This window comes from Pituophis catenifer, unplaced genomic scaffold, assembly GCF_029215685.1.
Source record: "Pituophis catenifer annectens isolate HBS135680 unplaced genomic scaffold, rPitCat1.0.hap2 SCAF_4, whole genome shotgun sequence".
NCBI lineage: Eukaryota > Metazoa > Chordata > Lepidosauria > Squamata > Colubridae > Pituophis > Pituophis catenifer.
Window position 1 is genome coordinate 130983079 of NW_027256884.1, and position 14139 is coordinate 130997217.

General features: G+C 49.8%; 1 protein-coding gene across 1 annotated transcript in view; it reads right to left on the reverse strand.

Moving 5' to 3' along the window:
• Positions 1 to 3961: 3961 nt before the first annotated feature.
• The window catches only part of STARD10 (StAR related lipid transfer domain containing 10), a 35174-nt gene continuing 24996 nt past the window's right edge, over positions 3962 to 14139 (reverse strand). The window contains exons 4-6 of the mRNA XM_070944124.1: positions 12194 to 12311; positions 10177 to 10229; positions 3962 to 4189 (exon numbers count right to left, since the gene is read on the reverse strand). Coding sequence (XP_070800225.1) covers positions 3962 to 4189; positions 10177 to 10229; positions 12194 to 12311 — 399 coding nt within the window. The remainder of the gene's footprint in view (positions 4190 to 10176; positions 10230 to 12193; positions 12312 to 14139) is intronic.

The following is a 14139-nucleotide window of genomic DNA, read 5'->3' on the forward strand; positions in this document are numbered from 1 at the left end:
CAAGGGTTTGAGTGGGTCAATTAATTTGATTGATTGGTTTCTATAGCTGCCCTGCTCACCAAACGACTCCGGGCAGCTCACAATTCGAAACATATTTTTAAAACATTTAAAAAAACAATTGATGAAGATTTTGCATTATTGTGTTGCTACTGTGTGAGCATCTCTCCCATGCAAACCAACCTTGGCACCTTTAAGACTTGTGGACTTCAACTCCCAGAATTCTCCACCTTGTAGAATGATGGAGGGGATGAGAAGGGTCATCTAGTCCAGTGTTTCTTGGCCCCTTTAAGAGGGGGGGGACTACAACTCCCAGAATTCCCCAGACAAGAGGAGGAAGAGAAAGAGAATGGTCTTGTTGGGGGAAGTTGGAAGAGCTGGCTAAGGAATTCTGGGAGTTGTAGTCCACAAGTCACAAGTTGTAGTTGCCCCCCTCTCAAAAGGGGCCAAGAAACCCTGGAAAAGATGACCCTTCTAGTCCCTCCCAACTCTATCATTCTATCAGGTGGAGACAGACTCTGGACAGCAAGGCAGGTCCATGGGCTTTGCGGTCACCTGCTGGCCCATTCTTTTAGGCCCCTCATTCGAATCCTGGCACTCGTTGCAGGACGTTTTGCTCCTGATCTTCAGGGCAGCATGTCATCTCCACCTCTTTGCAAGTGAGACACTCAAAGAATTTGAACTCCGTTTATTTTGAAACAAATGGTCCAGTAACAAGATATGAAATCCCCTTCCCCCTTTTTTTAAATCCCGCCCCCCCCCCCCAAATGCAAAAGGGGCTATAGGGAAAGCAGCCCCTGAAAGCTACAGTTACAATCCTACAGTTTAAGGCTAGTCAAATCTCACTTTTCCTGCTCCACTAGCCTTACAGACTCGGCAGGGGGCAGTGAGAGTAAGAGAACGAGAAAGAGAGAGAGAAAGAGAGAAAAAGGGGAAAGAGAAAGGAAAGAGAGGGAGAGGGAAAGAGAAAGAGATAGAAAGAGAGAGAGAACGAAAAAGAGAGAGAGAATGAGAAAGAGAGAACGAGCGAGAGAACAAGAAAGAGAGAGAATGAGAAAGAGAGAGGGAAAGAGAAAGAAAGAAAAAGAGAGAGAGAGGGAGAGAGGGGAGGTTCCATGGAAAGCATCCCCCCAATATCTCCTGCTGCTTGACCCCTGAGGTAGGGGCTCCCCCACCAGGCAAGGTACTCCCCAGCATAGAAAGAGTGTTAATAATCCCAGAACAAAGGTGGAAAAGTTGTCTCGGTTGCCCCCAGCTGCCTTTCCATGCTTGGTTTAAGGGAAGAAATGGCAGAACTGGGGGTGGCGTCAAAAGAGGCACAAGCCTAGAATCCTTACATAGCCGCAAACTAAGTCCAACTTCACTTGAATCCCCTTGACTCTAGCAGGTGCTGATCGCGAGTTGAGAAGATTCCCTAGGCTTTTAGCAATAAATCAGGTTCATTGAACCTTCACCTGTAGACCTGGCCTTTCCCACCTGGATTGGCCCAAGATGGCCTGACTGGGAAGGGCCCCCCCCCATGTTTTGTAGGCAGCTCATCCCCCCCAAAAAATTTGCTGACACACAGATACACACACACACACACACACACACAGAGCTCAATTTCATTGGGAGGAAGAGGAGCACAGCAGAGGGTGTCCAGCTGCAAACAGTTTAGGCTGGCAAGGTGACTCTGCTCTTGGACGTGGCCCATCTGGCAGCCGGAGAAGGCTGTTGCCATGTTCAGCTAGGTCACACCGTCAGAATATCGTGCCTCTATCTCTGGTGGCTTCAACTGCCCGTTGGACAAGAGCCTGAAGACCTCAGGGATCACTAATGATGCAATGTGATGGAGATGTCCTCTACAGCAGGGGTCTCCCACCTTGGCAACTTTAAGACCTGTGGAGTTCAACTCCCAGAATTCCTCAGCCAACTTTGCTTTCCATAGCTTTCCACAGGTCTTGAAGTGGCCAAGGATGGACTCTCCTTCTCCCTACCTATCCGAGAGCGGGCCCAGAAGGACATTGGCTTCTTGGGGGGGTGCCATCATTCTCCTCCTGGGTCCAGCTGAAACCAGCAGGGTCAAAGCAGGGAGCTGATGTCCCCCCCAAAGTAGCCGGAGGCCCCCCCATCTCCAAGCTGAAGGACTTTACAGGTGGACTCACCCAGGACATGAAGGCAGAACTCACAGCCACTACAGAAGGCGGCCAGATGCTTGCAGATGAGCCGTGGGAAAGAGTCTTAGAGTTAAGGTTAGGGTCCATCTCTACCTTCCATAAGCAAATCACACTTCATGCCCATCTTTGTACAGGTAGTCCTCGACTTATGACCACAATTGAGTCCAACATTTCTGTTGCAAAGCGAGAGACTTATTAAGTGAATTTTGCCCCATTGAACAAACGTTCTTGCCACCGTCGTTAAGCGAATCAATGTAGTAGTAGTTAAATTAGTAGCACGGCTGTTAAGCGAATCTGGCTTCTCCCTTGTCTTTGCTTCTCAGGAGGTTGTGGAAGGGGGTCACGTGACCCCAGGGATACCACGACCATCATAAATACGAGTCAGTGGCCAAGCGTCTGAATTTGGATCATGTGACCCTGGGGAATGCTGCAACGGCCGTAACTTCGAACGGTCACTAAGTGAAGTCGAGGACCACCTGTGAGGTGAGAAAGCAAGCGGACGTGCTACGGTGGAAGTCATGCCCACCCATAGGTCGCAATGGCCCTGCCCAACATCCAGGGCTTTCCATGAGACCCGGGGGAGGGGGGGCACGGGGGAGAGGAGGCGTCCACGGGGCACAAATGGCCGTTGGGATGTTGCCACCAAAGCTCTGGTGGCGTTTCGTGAGTCTTGCCAGCGGGAGGCACGCAAAAGACAGGCAAAGCTGTGGGCAGAACCATCGTGGCTGCCATCCTGACCCATCCCAGAATTTTGAATCTCGGAGAGACCCACAGGGAGGGGGGCACTCTGGGTGCACTCTGGGTGGGTTGCTATCGGTTCGCACCGGTTTGGGCAAACCGGTAATAGCAGCAGCGGGAGGCTCCGCCCACCTGCCCGGATGTCATCAAATGCACTCTGCACATGCGCAGAAGCTTCAGAAGCTGCACGAGCGAACCGGTAGCAAAGGTAAGTGAAACCCACCACTGCCCTGCTCCTTCTTGGGTCGAGAAATGGTGGGGAGAGGGCCTTGGCAGTGTGTGTTGGGGGTGGGGGGGTCCTGTCATGTGGGGAGGGGCTTTTTGGTAGGTTCAGATGCTGCCGTCCACTAGGATGCAGCAATAACGCAACACTGAAGAGGTTGCAGGCGTAGGTAGGACCCCCCCCCCAGGGCTCCCTGGTCAACGCTGGAGGAAGCTGAAATTGGAAATCCAGCAGCCTTCCACCTCTTGCTGGGGGGGGAGGCCTTCTACCCATGTTGTTCCCCCCCCCCAGTAAAGGCAAAAGGCTTTGCAGGGGGGGGGTTTCCCTGCCAAGGTAGCCCCCCCCCCCATCTCAACCTCTCCAAGGAGCAGCAGATGCCTTCATGGGAAGAAATGTCCTCCTTCCTCCGGATTACCTGCCGTCTTGCAAAGCTCAGGGGTCCCGTGGAAAGACCCCGGCTCTTCTTCCCTCCCCCCACCCCTCTGTGCAGCCAAAGGAAGGTGGCCGTTGCAGAAAAAGGTAGGAAAGAAACCAGCCACAGGAGGAGACGGGGGTGTCTGGCATGGGGGGGGGGTTGAAGGGGGAATAGCCAACATGATGGGGTGCCTTCCTCCGAAAACCTGGCTCTCTGCCTGAAGCGTCCCATGACTCACTGACCCTCCAGAGAAGGAGAAGAATCCTGTCCTATGACCGGCACTAAATGAGGCCGGCCCACCCTGCCTCCTTTGCAAAGACAGGAGTTGCACAGACAAGAAGGAGCCCAGGTGGGTGGGTGGGTGGGTCAGAGTGGGTGGGCGGCACAGCTCTCCCCGCCCTCCCCTCCCCCCCCCCTCCGGCCGGTGGGCCCTCAGTTGACGCTGTCCTCGTCGCTGCCTTCGGCCCGCTCCTCCTTGGTCTCGGCCAGGCTGCTCTCGTCAATGTTCTCCAGGGAGTCGGCGTGCTGGATGGAGAGGTCGGAGAGGGCCAGGCTGGGCAGAGTATTTTGCTCCGGGTAGAGCCAGGGCTTGAAGTGGGGGCTGTGCTTCTGCTTCCAGTCGGGGTACTTGACGCAGGCCTTGTACATCTTCTTCATGGCCTGCAGGAGGAGGAAGAGGGGGAGAAACAAAGTCAGCCGAGGGAGGAAGAAGGGAGGAGGAGGAGAGTTAGTTGAGACACAGGAGAAAAAAGGAAAGGAGGTAGAAGAGAAAGAGAAAAGTTAATAGAGGAGGAGGAGGAGGAGGAGGAGGAGGGGGGGGGAAGAAGAAGAAGAAGAAGAAGAAGAAGAAGAAGAAGAAGAAGAAGAAGAAGAAGAAGAAGAAGAAGAAGAAGAAGAAGAAGAAGAAGAAGAAGAAGAAGAAGTAGTAGTAAGGCGAGACACAGGAGGAAAAAAGAAAGAAGGAAGAAGAAGAGGAGGAGAAGTTAATGGAAGAGGAGGAGGAAGCCTTCGCCCGGCAAAGGGGGGGAGGAAATTCAGAAGGCTCTTCAGCTTCAAAAGTCACTTCCTCCAGAGATGCCTTCAGAACTGGAGGCTCAGCTGCTCAATCCCAAGGACATGCAGCTGCCTCCTCTCTTGAGGAACACCAAAAGACCTTCTGATGAGGTCAACAAAGCAGCCTTTTCCTCTTGGGCATTAAAGCTCCAATCCTAAAAAGGAGCAATCCCAGAAGCCTTCTTTTGGATCAAGGACATCAGCAGACCAACCAAGAGTTGGTCATCCCCAGGAGATGTCCAAGCTTCCAACCTGGAGCACCACCCAAAAGCCTCCTTATCGTTGCCCGAGGAACCCAAAGACATTTCAAACTGAGCTTCCAGGTTCTGAGGAAGACGGCTGGATTTCAAATGCCTTCAGCTTCCTCTGTTGAAGGTCTTGGTGGTAAGCTCAATGCTTGGTGGTGGAAACTAATCAAGGAGAACAACTAGCCACCTATCTGAGATGGTGTAGGGCAGTGTTTCTCAACCTTGGAAGCTTGAAGATGGATGGACTTCAACTCCCAGAATTCCCTAGCCCACTGTTTCTCAACCTTGGAAGCTTGAAGATGGGTGGACTTCAACTCCCAGAATTCCCTAGCCCAGTGTTTCTCAACCTTGGAAGCTTGAAGATGGGTGGACTTCAACTCCCAGAATTCCCTAGCCCACTGTTTCTCAACCTTGGAAGCTTGAAGATGGGTGGACTTCAACTCCCAGAATTCCCTAGCCCAGTGTTTCTCAACCTTGGAAGCTTGAAGATGGGTGGACTTCAACTCCCAGAATTCCCTAGCCCAGTGTTTCTCAACCTTGGAAGCTTGAAGATGGGTGGACTTCAACTCCCAGAATTCCCTAGCCCAGTGTTTCTCAACCTTGGAAGCTTGAAGATGGGTGGACTTCAACTCCCAGGATTCCCTAGCCCACTGTTTCTCAACCTTGGAAGCTTGAAGATGGGTGGACTTCAACTCCCAGAATCCCCCAGCCCAGTGTTTCTCAACCTTGGAAGCTTGAAGATGGGTGGACTTCAACTCCCAGAATTCCCTAGCCCAGTGTTTCTCAACCTTGGAAGCTTGAAGATGGGTGGACTTCAACTCCCAGAATTCCCTAGCCCAGTGTTTCTCAACCTTGGAAGCTTGAAGATGGGTGGACTTCAACTCCCAGAATTCCCTAGCCCAGTGTTTCTCAACCTTGGAAGCTTGAAGATGGGTGGACTTCAACTCCCAGAATTCCCTAGCCCACTGTTTCTCAACCTTGGAAGCTTGAAGATGGGTGGACTTCAACTCCCAGAATTCCCTAGCCCAGTGTTTCTCAACCTTGGAAGCTTGAAGATGGGTGGACTTCAACTCCCAGAATTCCCTAGCCCAGTGTTTCTCAACCTTGGAAGCTTGAAGATGGGTGGACTTCAACTCCCAGAATTCCCTGCTGCTGGCTGGGGGATTCTGGGAGTTGAAGTCCACCCATCTTCAAGCTACCAAGGTTGAGAAACAGTGGTGTAGGGTCTCCTGCTTAAGCAGAGGGTTGGACTAGAAGACCTCCAAGCTCCCTTCCGGCTCTATTCTGATGGAATGATGTGTTCCTACACCTTCAACCTGTTCGGTGTTGCCTCACCGCTGCATGGACTGCAGCATCCGAACCTACCCAACAGTCCCAACAAGACCCCCACACACACACACTCTGCCACGGCCCTCTCCCCACCATCTCTGGACCTAGGAAGGAGCAGGGTCCCCCCCCCTTTCCATGGGTCTCCCCAAGATTCAAACCTCCCTGCAGATCTGCGGGCCTCGGGGCTCAAAACGGGCCAAGCCGCTTTTGGCAATCTCATTCCCCACCGAAAGGGCTCCCGAACTCGTCTTTGTCACGGGAGAGAAACGCAACGATCCCTTTTCAAACAGGACGGCATTGTCGGGGAACACAAAGCCGCCCTCGAAACTTAAGACCTTTTCCGTCTCTGGAAAGCCGATACGCTTCAAGGCGACAACAAAGGCAGCCTCCTCGTTCTTTGTCTGCTTCTCCTGCAGGTTCTTTCTTTTTTTTTTTGTCCTCTTCCCCCTTTTCATTAGCGGGAGGTTCGGTTGCATTTGCTGACGGGGTTGTTTTGTTTTCCACGGCCATTGTGAGCAGGAGGCTTCACGCCATCTCTCAGCAACCAGGGGGGCCGCTCATGAAGGGAGGGGAAGGGGACGGGATCAGAATACAGAATAACAAGAGTTGGAGGACCTCGGAAGTCTTCTAGTCCAGGGGTCTCCAACAGGGTTGGCCACTTTAAGCCTGGAGGACTTCAACTCCCAGAATTCAACTCCCAGAATTCAACTCCCAGAAAGCAAAGCTGGCTGGGGAATTCTGGGAGTTGAAGTCCTCCAGGCTTAAAGTGGCCAACCCTGTTGGAGACCCCTGGACTAGTCCAACCCCCTGCTCCAGCTAAGAGCTTGTTAAGACTTGACTCATTTACCGTACAGTTACATTAACAGAATCCTACAACTACAGAGGTGGGAAGGGATCTTGGAGGTCTTCTAGTCCAACCTCCTGCACTATTTCATTCCAATGGCCGTCTAATCTCTTCTTAAAGACCTCCAGGGATGGAGCACCCACAACTTCTGGTGGCAAGTCGTTCCACTGGTTAATTGTCCTCACTGTTAGGAAGTTTCTCCTCGATTCCAGGTTGCTTCTCCGCTTGATTATTTTCCATCCATTCCTCCTTGAAGTGCCTTCAGGTACTTTGGAGAATAGCTTGACCCACTGGTGAAATCCAATTTTTTTTTACTACCGGTTCTGTGGGCGTGGCTTGGTGGGTGTGGCAGGGGAAGGATATTGCAAAATCTCCATTCCCACCCCACTCTGGGGCCAGCCAGAGGTGGTATTTGCAGGTTCTCCGAACTACTCACAATTTCCGCTACCGGTTCTCCAGAACCTGTCAGAACCTGCTGGATTTCATCCCTGGCTTGACCCCCTCCTCTCTGTGGCAGCCCCCCAAGTATTGGAAGGCTGCTATCTGTCTCCCCCAGTCCTTCTCTTTACTTGACTAGCCATGCCCAGGTCCTGCAACCGTTCATCGTATGTTTTAATCCTCTAATCACCCTGGTTGCTCTTCTCTGCACTCTTTCCAGAGGCTGAGAAGCTTGTGGGATGAAAAAAGGAAAAATTTCAAGGAAAAAAACCCCAAGAAAGTCCAACTTTGGGACAAACTGATTGATGATGGAGCTGATCCAGGAACATCAGTCCAGAGAGGTGCCTCTGCTAATCTCTGCCAAACACTTCTCACAACCCACAAATGCAGTCTTATATTCTTTTGAAAGCCTTTTCATGGCAGGTTTTCCTTGACCAAAAGAAGCCAATTTTGTCCATAGCCCCTGAAGGCAGGAGAGGAAGCAACAGACGGAAACTGATCAAGGAGAGATCCAACCTCGAACTCAGGAGGAATTTCCTGACAGTGAGAACCATTTCAGGTAGTCCTCGACTTACGACCATTCACTTAGTGACCATTTGAAGTTACAACAGCACTGAAAAAAAGTGAATGTTCACACTTACGACCGTTGCAGCGTCCTCATGGTCACGTGATCAAAATTTGGACGCTTGGCAACTGACTCGTATTTATGACGGTTGCATCCCTGGGTCACACGATCCCCTTTTGCGACCTTCTGGCAAGCAAAGTCAAGGGGGAAGCCAGATTCGCTTAACAACCGTGTCACTAACTTAACAACGGCAGTGTTTCACTTAACAACGGTGGCAAGAAAGGTTTGTAAAATGGGGCAAAGTTCACTTAACAACTTTCTCATTCGGCAACAGAAAATTTGGGTTCAATTGTGGTTGTAAGTCGAGGACTACTTGTCACTAGTAATTTGGCCATCTTCCTTAAGAACCAATCAAAACTTTCGCTATCTTTGGTCAATTTCACTCCCCAAATCCAAATCACCACCAGTTTATATTCCAAGCCCTGAACTGCATCTCTGAGAGCAAAGCGATTGCCCGCAAAAACGTATTAAACGTTCTTTGAAGAGCCTCATATCTTTGAAATGTTTCCTCTTCTTCTTTTTTAAATTCCATCCACCTCATTTCAAGATCAAAGGGACCTTCCAGCCGTTCCCCAGCAGAGACCTTGCCAACTCTTCCTCCCACACCTGCTGCCCTCAATAATTCATGCCCATCTCAGCTCCGCTTTTCAACTTCCCATAAAAAGGAATCAATAAGCTCCGAGTCTTGATTGATTAGCCCCAAAACCTCCAACCTCTGGATTTTTTTTTTCCAGCAACCTCCCCAATATTCTCCTAAGAAGAATCGCACAGAGATAAAACTTCTGTAAATCTGCAAAAGTAGGTTTTGCAAGATCTATTTACTATCCAAAGCGTTGCTTAAATGCCAGGGTGGAGAAACAGAGGAGTGCTTTTCAAGATTTAAATCACCTCTGAAGTCCAATATATCTTAACCTCACTATCTTCTCATCTCATAAACCAACAAGAATAATCCTTTTTTTACCCTCTATTAAATGTTTTCTTAAGCAATCCTGCCAGGGCAAGCTACACTATATAAACAGAGAGCAAACCCCACATTCTGTAGCACTGATGATGTTCCCTACTTGGGTCATGAAATGTCTAGAAGAAAATCAGCAAGCTCAAAGAGCACCCACAGTTCTCCTTTTCTCCTTTTCCATCTCCTTTTCCTCCTTCTTCCTCCTCCTCTCCTTCTCTTTCTCATTCCCTCCTCTTTCCTTCCTCCTCCTCCCTTCTCCTTCTCCTCTTTCTCCCTGCAAACCCCACTCTCTTCTGGAACTGATGATGTACTCTTCCTCCTCCTCCTCTTCCTCCTCCCTGTAAACCCCTCTCCCACCTAGCACTGATGATGTTCCCTAGTTGGGCCATGAAATGTCTGCAGAAAAACCAAGCTCATAGACTCCAAAGACCTCCTTCTCCACCAAGGACCACACAGTTCTTCTCCTTCTCTTTTCTTCCTTCTCCCCCTCTCTCCAACACCCCCTCTCTTCTAATACTGATGATGTTCCCTAGCTGGGCCATGAAACGTCTGCAAGAAGGCAGCCAAGGACCCCACAGTCGTCGTCCTCCTCCTCTTCCTCTCTGCAAACCCCGCATCCTTCTAGCGTTGATGACGTTACCTATTAGGGTAATGAAACATCTGCAAGAAAACCACCAAGCTCAGAGAGCACCAAGGATCTCACGGTTCAACCCTGAGCTACAAATATTATTATTTTAATCTTCCCAGAGAAGTCCTAATAGTGAATGGATTTGAAATGGAATAAACAATGGATGAAGATGGAGCTGCGTTTGGATGATCTTCTTATCCAAGGCACATCATTCTCCCACCTCTTCCCAAAGGTGCTTTTCAAAAGGCAACAGGACATTCTCGTTCTCATCCAAGAAGCTTCTTTAGATCTGGAAAAGTTCTGAAGCTTCTTGGACGAGAAGCAAAACGTCTTCAAGAAAAAAACAGAAAGTCCAGTTGCCTTTTGGGGAAAAAAGCACCTTTGGGATGGCTGAGAATAATCTCCACAGACATATTCCCACCTATTCCCAGCCAGAGGTCTTCAACCTCCAGCCACTCCTGGCCACTGGATGAGCCCAGGTGAGCCAGGTAGCTGCAGAAAGAAGAGAAAAATGGATCCCACCTTACCTTGGGAGCCAGGAATTGAGAAGATTTATTCACAACCCACTTTGGCAAAGAACCTGCAACGGAGAAAAAATCGAAATACTGATCAGGGCACGACTCGCTCAGGCTAACCAGTTTAGATTACAAGGTAATTCAGAGATACAGGTAGTCCTTGATTTACAACCATTCATTTAGTGACCGTTCACTTACAACAGCACTGAAAAAGTGACTTTTGAATGGTCCTCGCACTTACGACCTCCAGAGCACCCCTACGGTCGCATAATTCAAAATTTAGGAGCTTGGCCACCAGAGTGTATTTAGAATGGTTTGCAGTGTCCTGGGGTCATGTGGCCACCACTTGTGGCCTTCTCACAAGTTAAGCCAACAGGGGAAAGCCGAATTCACATAACGACCCAATCACTCACTTAACAACGGCAGTGAATCGCTTAACAGCCGTGATGAAAAAAGGTCGTAAAATCGAACACGGTTCTCTTAACAGCAGCCTGTCTCAGCCATGGAAATTCTTCTCCCAATTGTGGCCATATACACGAGACGCCGGTCAGTTCCACGGCCACCTGCGCTCCTTGTATCAATGACCCCCCCCCTTCCCCACTTTTGGGGAAGTGATCCACACAACACAACTATTGTCAGGGAGTTTGGAAGCCACACAAGCCATGAATATTTGATGCCACAAAGCGATTCCATGTTAGTAGCTACTGATTTATTTATGCGATTGGAAATCCACCAATTATGTTTTAGAAATGCAGATGGTCTCCTTTTCAGGAATGAATCAATCAGCTGGCATCTACGGATGGGATTTCGGGTAGTCCTCGGTTTATAGCCGTTCACTTAGCGATGGTTCAAAGTTACGACGGCACTGAAAAAATGGACTTATGGCCGTTTTTCACCCTTGCAGCATCCCCATGCTCAATCGATCAAAATTTAGTCAGTCGGCAACTGGTTTCATATTTATGACGGTCGCAGTGTCCCAGGGATCATATGATCATATTTTGTGACCTTCTGACAAGCAAAGTCAATGGGGAAACCAGATTCACTTAACAACCGTGTTACTAACTTAGCCACTGCGGTGGTTCAGTTAACGACTGTTGGCAAAAAAGGCCATAAACTGAAGCAAAACTCACTTAACAGCTTTCTTGCTTAACAACAGAATTTTGGGGCTCAGTTTTGGTTGTACATTGAGGATTACCTGTATTTATGACAGTTGCACTGTCCTGGGGTCATGCAGTCACCACCTGGAACCATTCCAGCCAGCTTCCGGAAAGCAAAGTCAATGGAGGAAGGCAGATTCACTTAACGATGTGATTTGCTTAACAACGGCACTGATTCGCTTAACAACTACGGCACAAAAGGTTGTAAATGGGGCACAACTCATTGGACCACTGCCTTGCTTAGCAACAGGTATTTTGGGCTCAGTTGTGGACTATATAGGTAGTCCTTGAGCTACGACCACAATGGAGCCCAAAGTTTATTTTGCCAAATACGATCACAATCGACCACAAAAATTCCATGGACAAGCAAGTCAGTTCTTAACTGAGCTTGCCCCATTTTACGACCTTCCTTGCCACGGTTGTTAAGTGAATCACTGTGTTTGTTAATTTAGTCACACGGTTGTTAAGCGAATCTGGCTTCCCCGCTGACTTTGCTTGTTGGAAAGTTGCAATAGTGGATCACGAGACCCCCTGCCACCGTCATAAATACGAACCAGTTGCCAAGCCTCTGAATTTTGACCATGTGCCCATGGAGACGCTGCAAAGGTCGTAAGTGTGAAAAACGGTCCTGAGTCCCTTTTTTTCAAGGCCACTGAGACTTCAAGCAGTCACTAAATGAACAGTTGCAAGTTAAACCAATTTCGTTGTCTACAGGATGTACAATGACAACAAAGGCTTTGAATTTAAGGATTACCTGACCAAATCAATATTTGCAAGCACAGCTTCCCAGGAAGCAAAGCCCAAAGTCTTGCACCTCTGCCCAACCGGGTGGAGTGACTCCCTTGGCGCACGGTGGGAGGGCACAACCTTACCTTTGGGGTCTACCTGAGCAAGGTAGGTGAGGCTGCAGTTCTTGGCTCCTTTGCCCTGGATCAGGTAGCCCGTTTGGATGGAGACGGCTCTGACCATGTCTTTCCGCGGAGGGTATTTCTAAAAAGAGACCAGTGGAAAACTTTAACTCCCAGCAGCAAAACCTGGAACCGGCCCTAACATGATGTGTGCATTTACTCCGATCAGAATAGAGCTGGTAGGGGCCTTAGAGGTCTTCTATTCCAACCCCCTGCTCGGGCAGGAGACCATTTCAGACAAGTGACTGTCCAATCTCTTCTTGAAAGTCTCCAGGGATGGAGGTCCCACCACTTCTGGTGGCAAGCTGTTCCACTGGTTAATTGTTCTCATTGTCAAGAATTTTCTCCTTAGTTCTAAATTGCTTCTCTCCTTGATTAGTTTTCACCCGTTGCTTCTTGTCCTGCCCTCAGGTGCTTTGGAGAATAGTTTGACCCCCTCCTCTTCTTTGGGGCAGCCCCTCAAATGTTGGAAGATGGCTATCCTGTCCCCCCTAGTCCTTCTCTTCACTAGACTAGCCAAACCCAGTTCCTGCAACCGTTCTTCGTATGTTTTAGTCTCCAGGCCTCTTAATCATCCTAGTTTTTCTTCACATTCGTTTTCTAACAGCCACGGAGCCCGTGGAAGCATCCTAGAGCAGAGTCTCCAACCTTTGCAACTTTTTAGCACCTGTGGACTTCAACTCCCAGAATCCCCCAGCCAGCCAGGTTTCATAACCTAAGATGGAACTAGAACTCGTAGCCTCCTGGCACCCAGTCAGAAATACCGGCTTCACATTTGGGTCACACTTTTGCTTCGGTGCCAGTCTGCCTGAACTGGGGTGGGTGGGAGGGAGGGAGGGAAGCTGAAGGGGAGGGGTTGCATGTAGGAGCCCACAGTTCACTGTGCCGGCTGGAGACTCGAATTCAGTCCTTTGCATACCAAGGATGACCACTCCAGCAACATCAGCATCTAGTTTGATTGGACCATCGAGGGCTAACCGGGGGGTAGGGGGTGGGGGGGATCCTGGCAAGGGAGGATTATTCTTGGGAATAATTGGTGTGGGAACCTTAGATCTGGCTTTGGTCTACTGTACTCTGCTTGATCTTTAGTAAACTATACCTTTTTCAACAAATGGAGTCTAGGATCGTTCTTACTTAAAGGTTCTAGCTGCTACAGGGCCCAAGGCAGAACTAGAACTCACCGTCTCCTGGTGATTGGCTCAAAGTCGCCCAACCAGCTAAGGCAGGACATAAACTCATCGCCTATTGCTTTCTAGCCAGGTATCTTAACCACTAGAGTCCAAACTGGTTCTCATTTGGAGTATTTTCTTGGTCATAATTTGGCAGTGGTTATCAGAGAAAAGTGGAGATGAGGTGAAGGGAGAAGGAACCGGAGATGGAGATGGGATGGGATGGAGGTGGGGTGGAGGTGGAGATAATCTGGGAATTGGAGATTGGATGGAGGTAGAGTTGGGGTGGAGATGGAGGTGGAGAGTCTCGGAGATGGAGATTGAGATGGAGATGGGGTGGAGATAATCTGGGAATTGGAGATTGGATGGAGGCGGAGTGGAGATGGAGATGAAGATGGAGATGGTCTTGGAGAAGACGATGGAGAAGCAGGAAGATGAAACCCCCTGGACAGCCTGAAAGCATTTCTCTCCTCTCTTGCCTTGGCTTTCCAGAGAACTGGGAAGGGGCCCCTTTAGAGAGGCTCCCCCCTCCATTACTTCTAGGGGCCGAGATCTCCCTTGCCTGCATCTCTTCCTCTTGCCTCCCTCCCAAGGCGATTCTCGTCCCATCAGCGCTTCAATGGCACAGGTGGTGGCTACAAAACCATCTCCGCCTTTCTGACCCCACTGAGGCTGCCCAGAAAATGCCCCCCTCCCCCCTCCCCAGCCCCCCTCCCCAGCCCCCCACCCCAGAAACCCCTG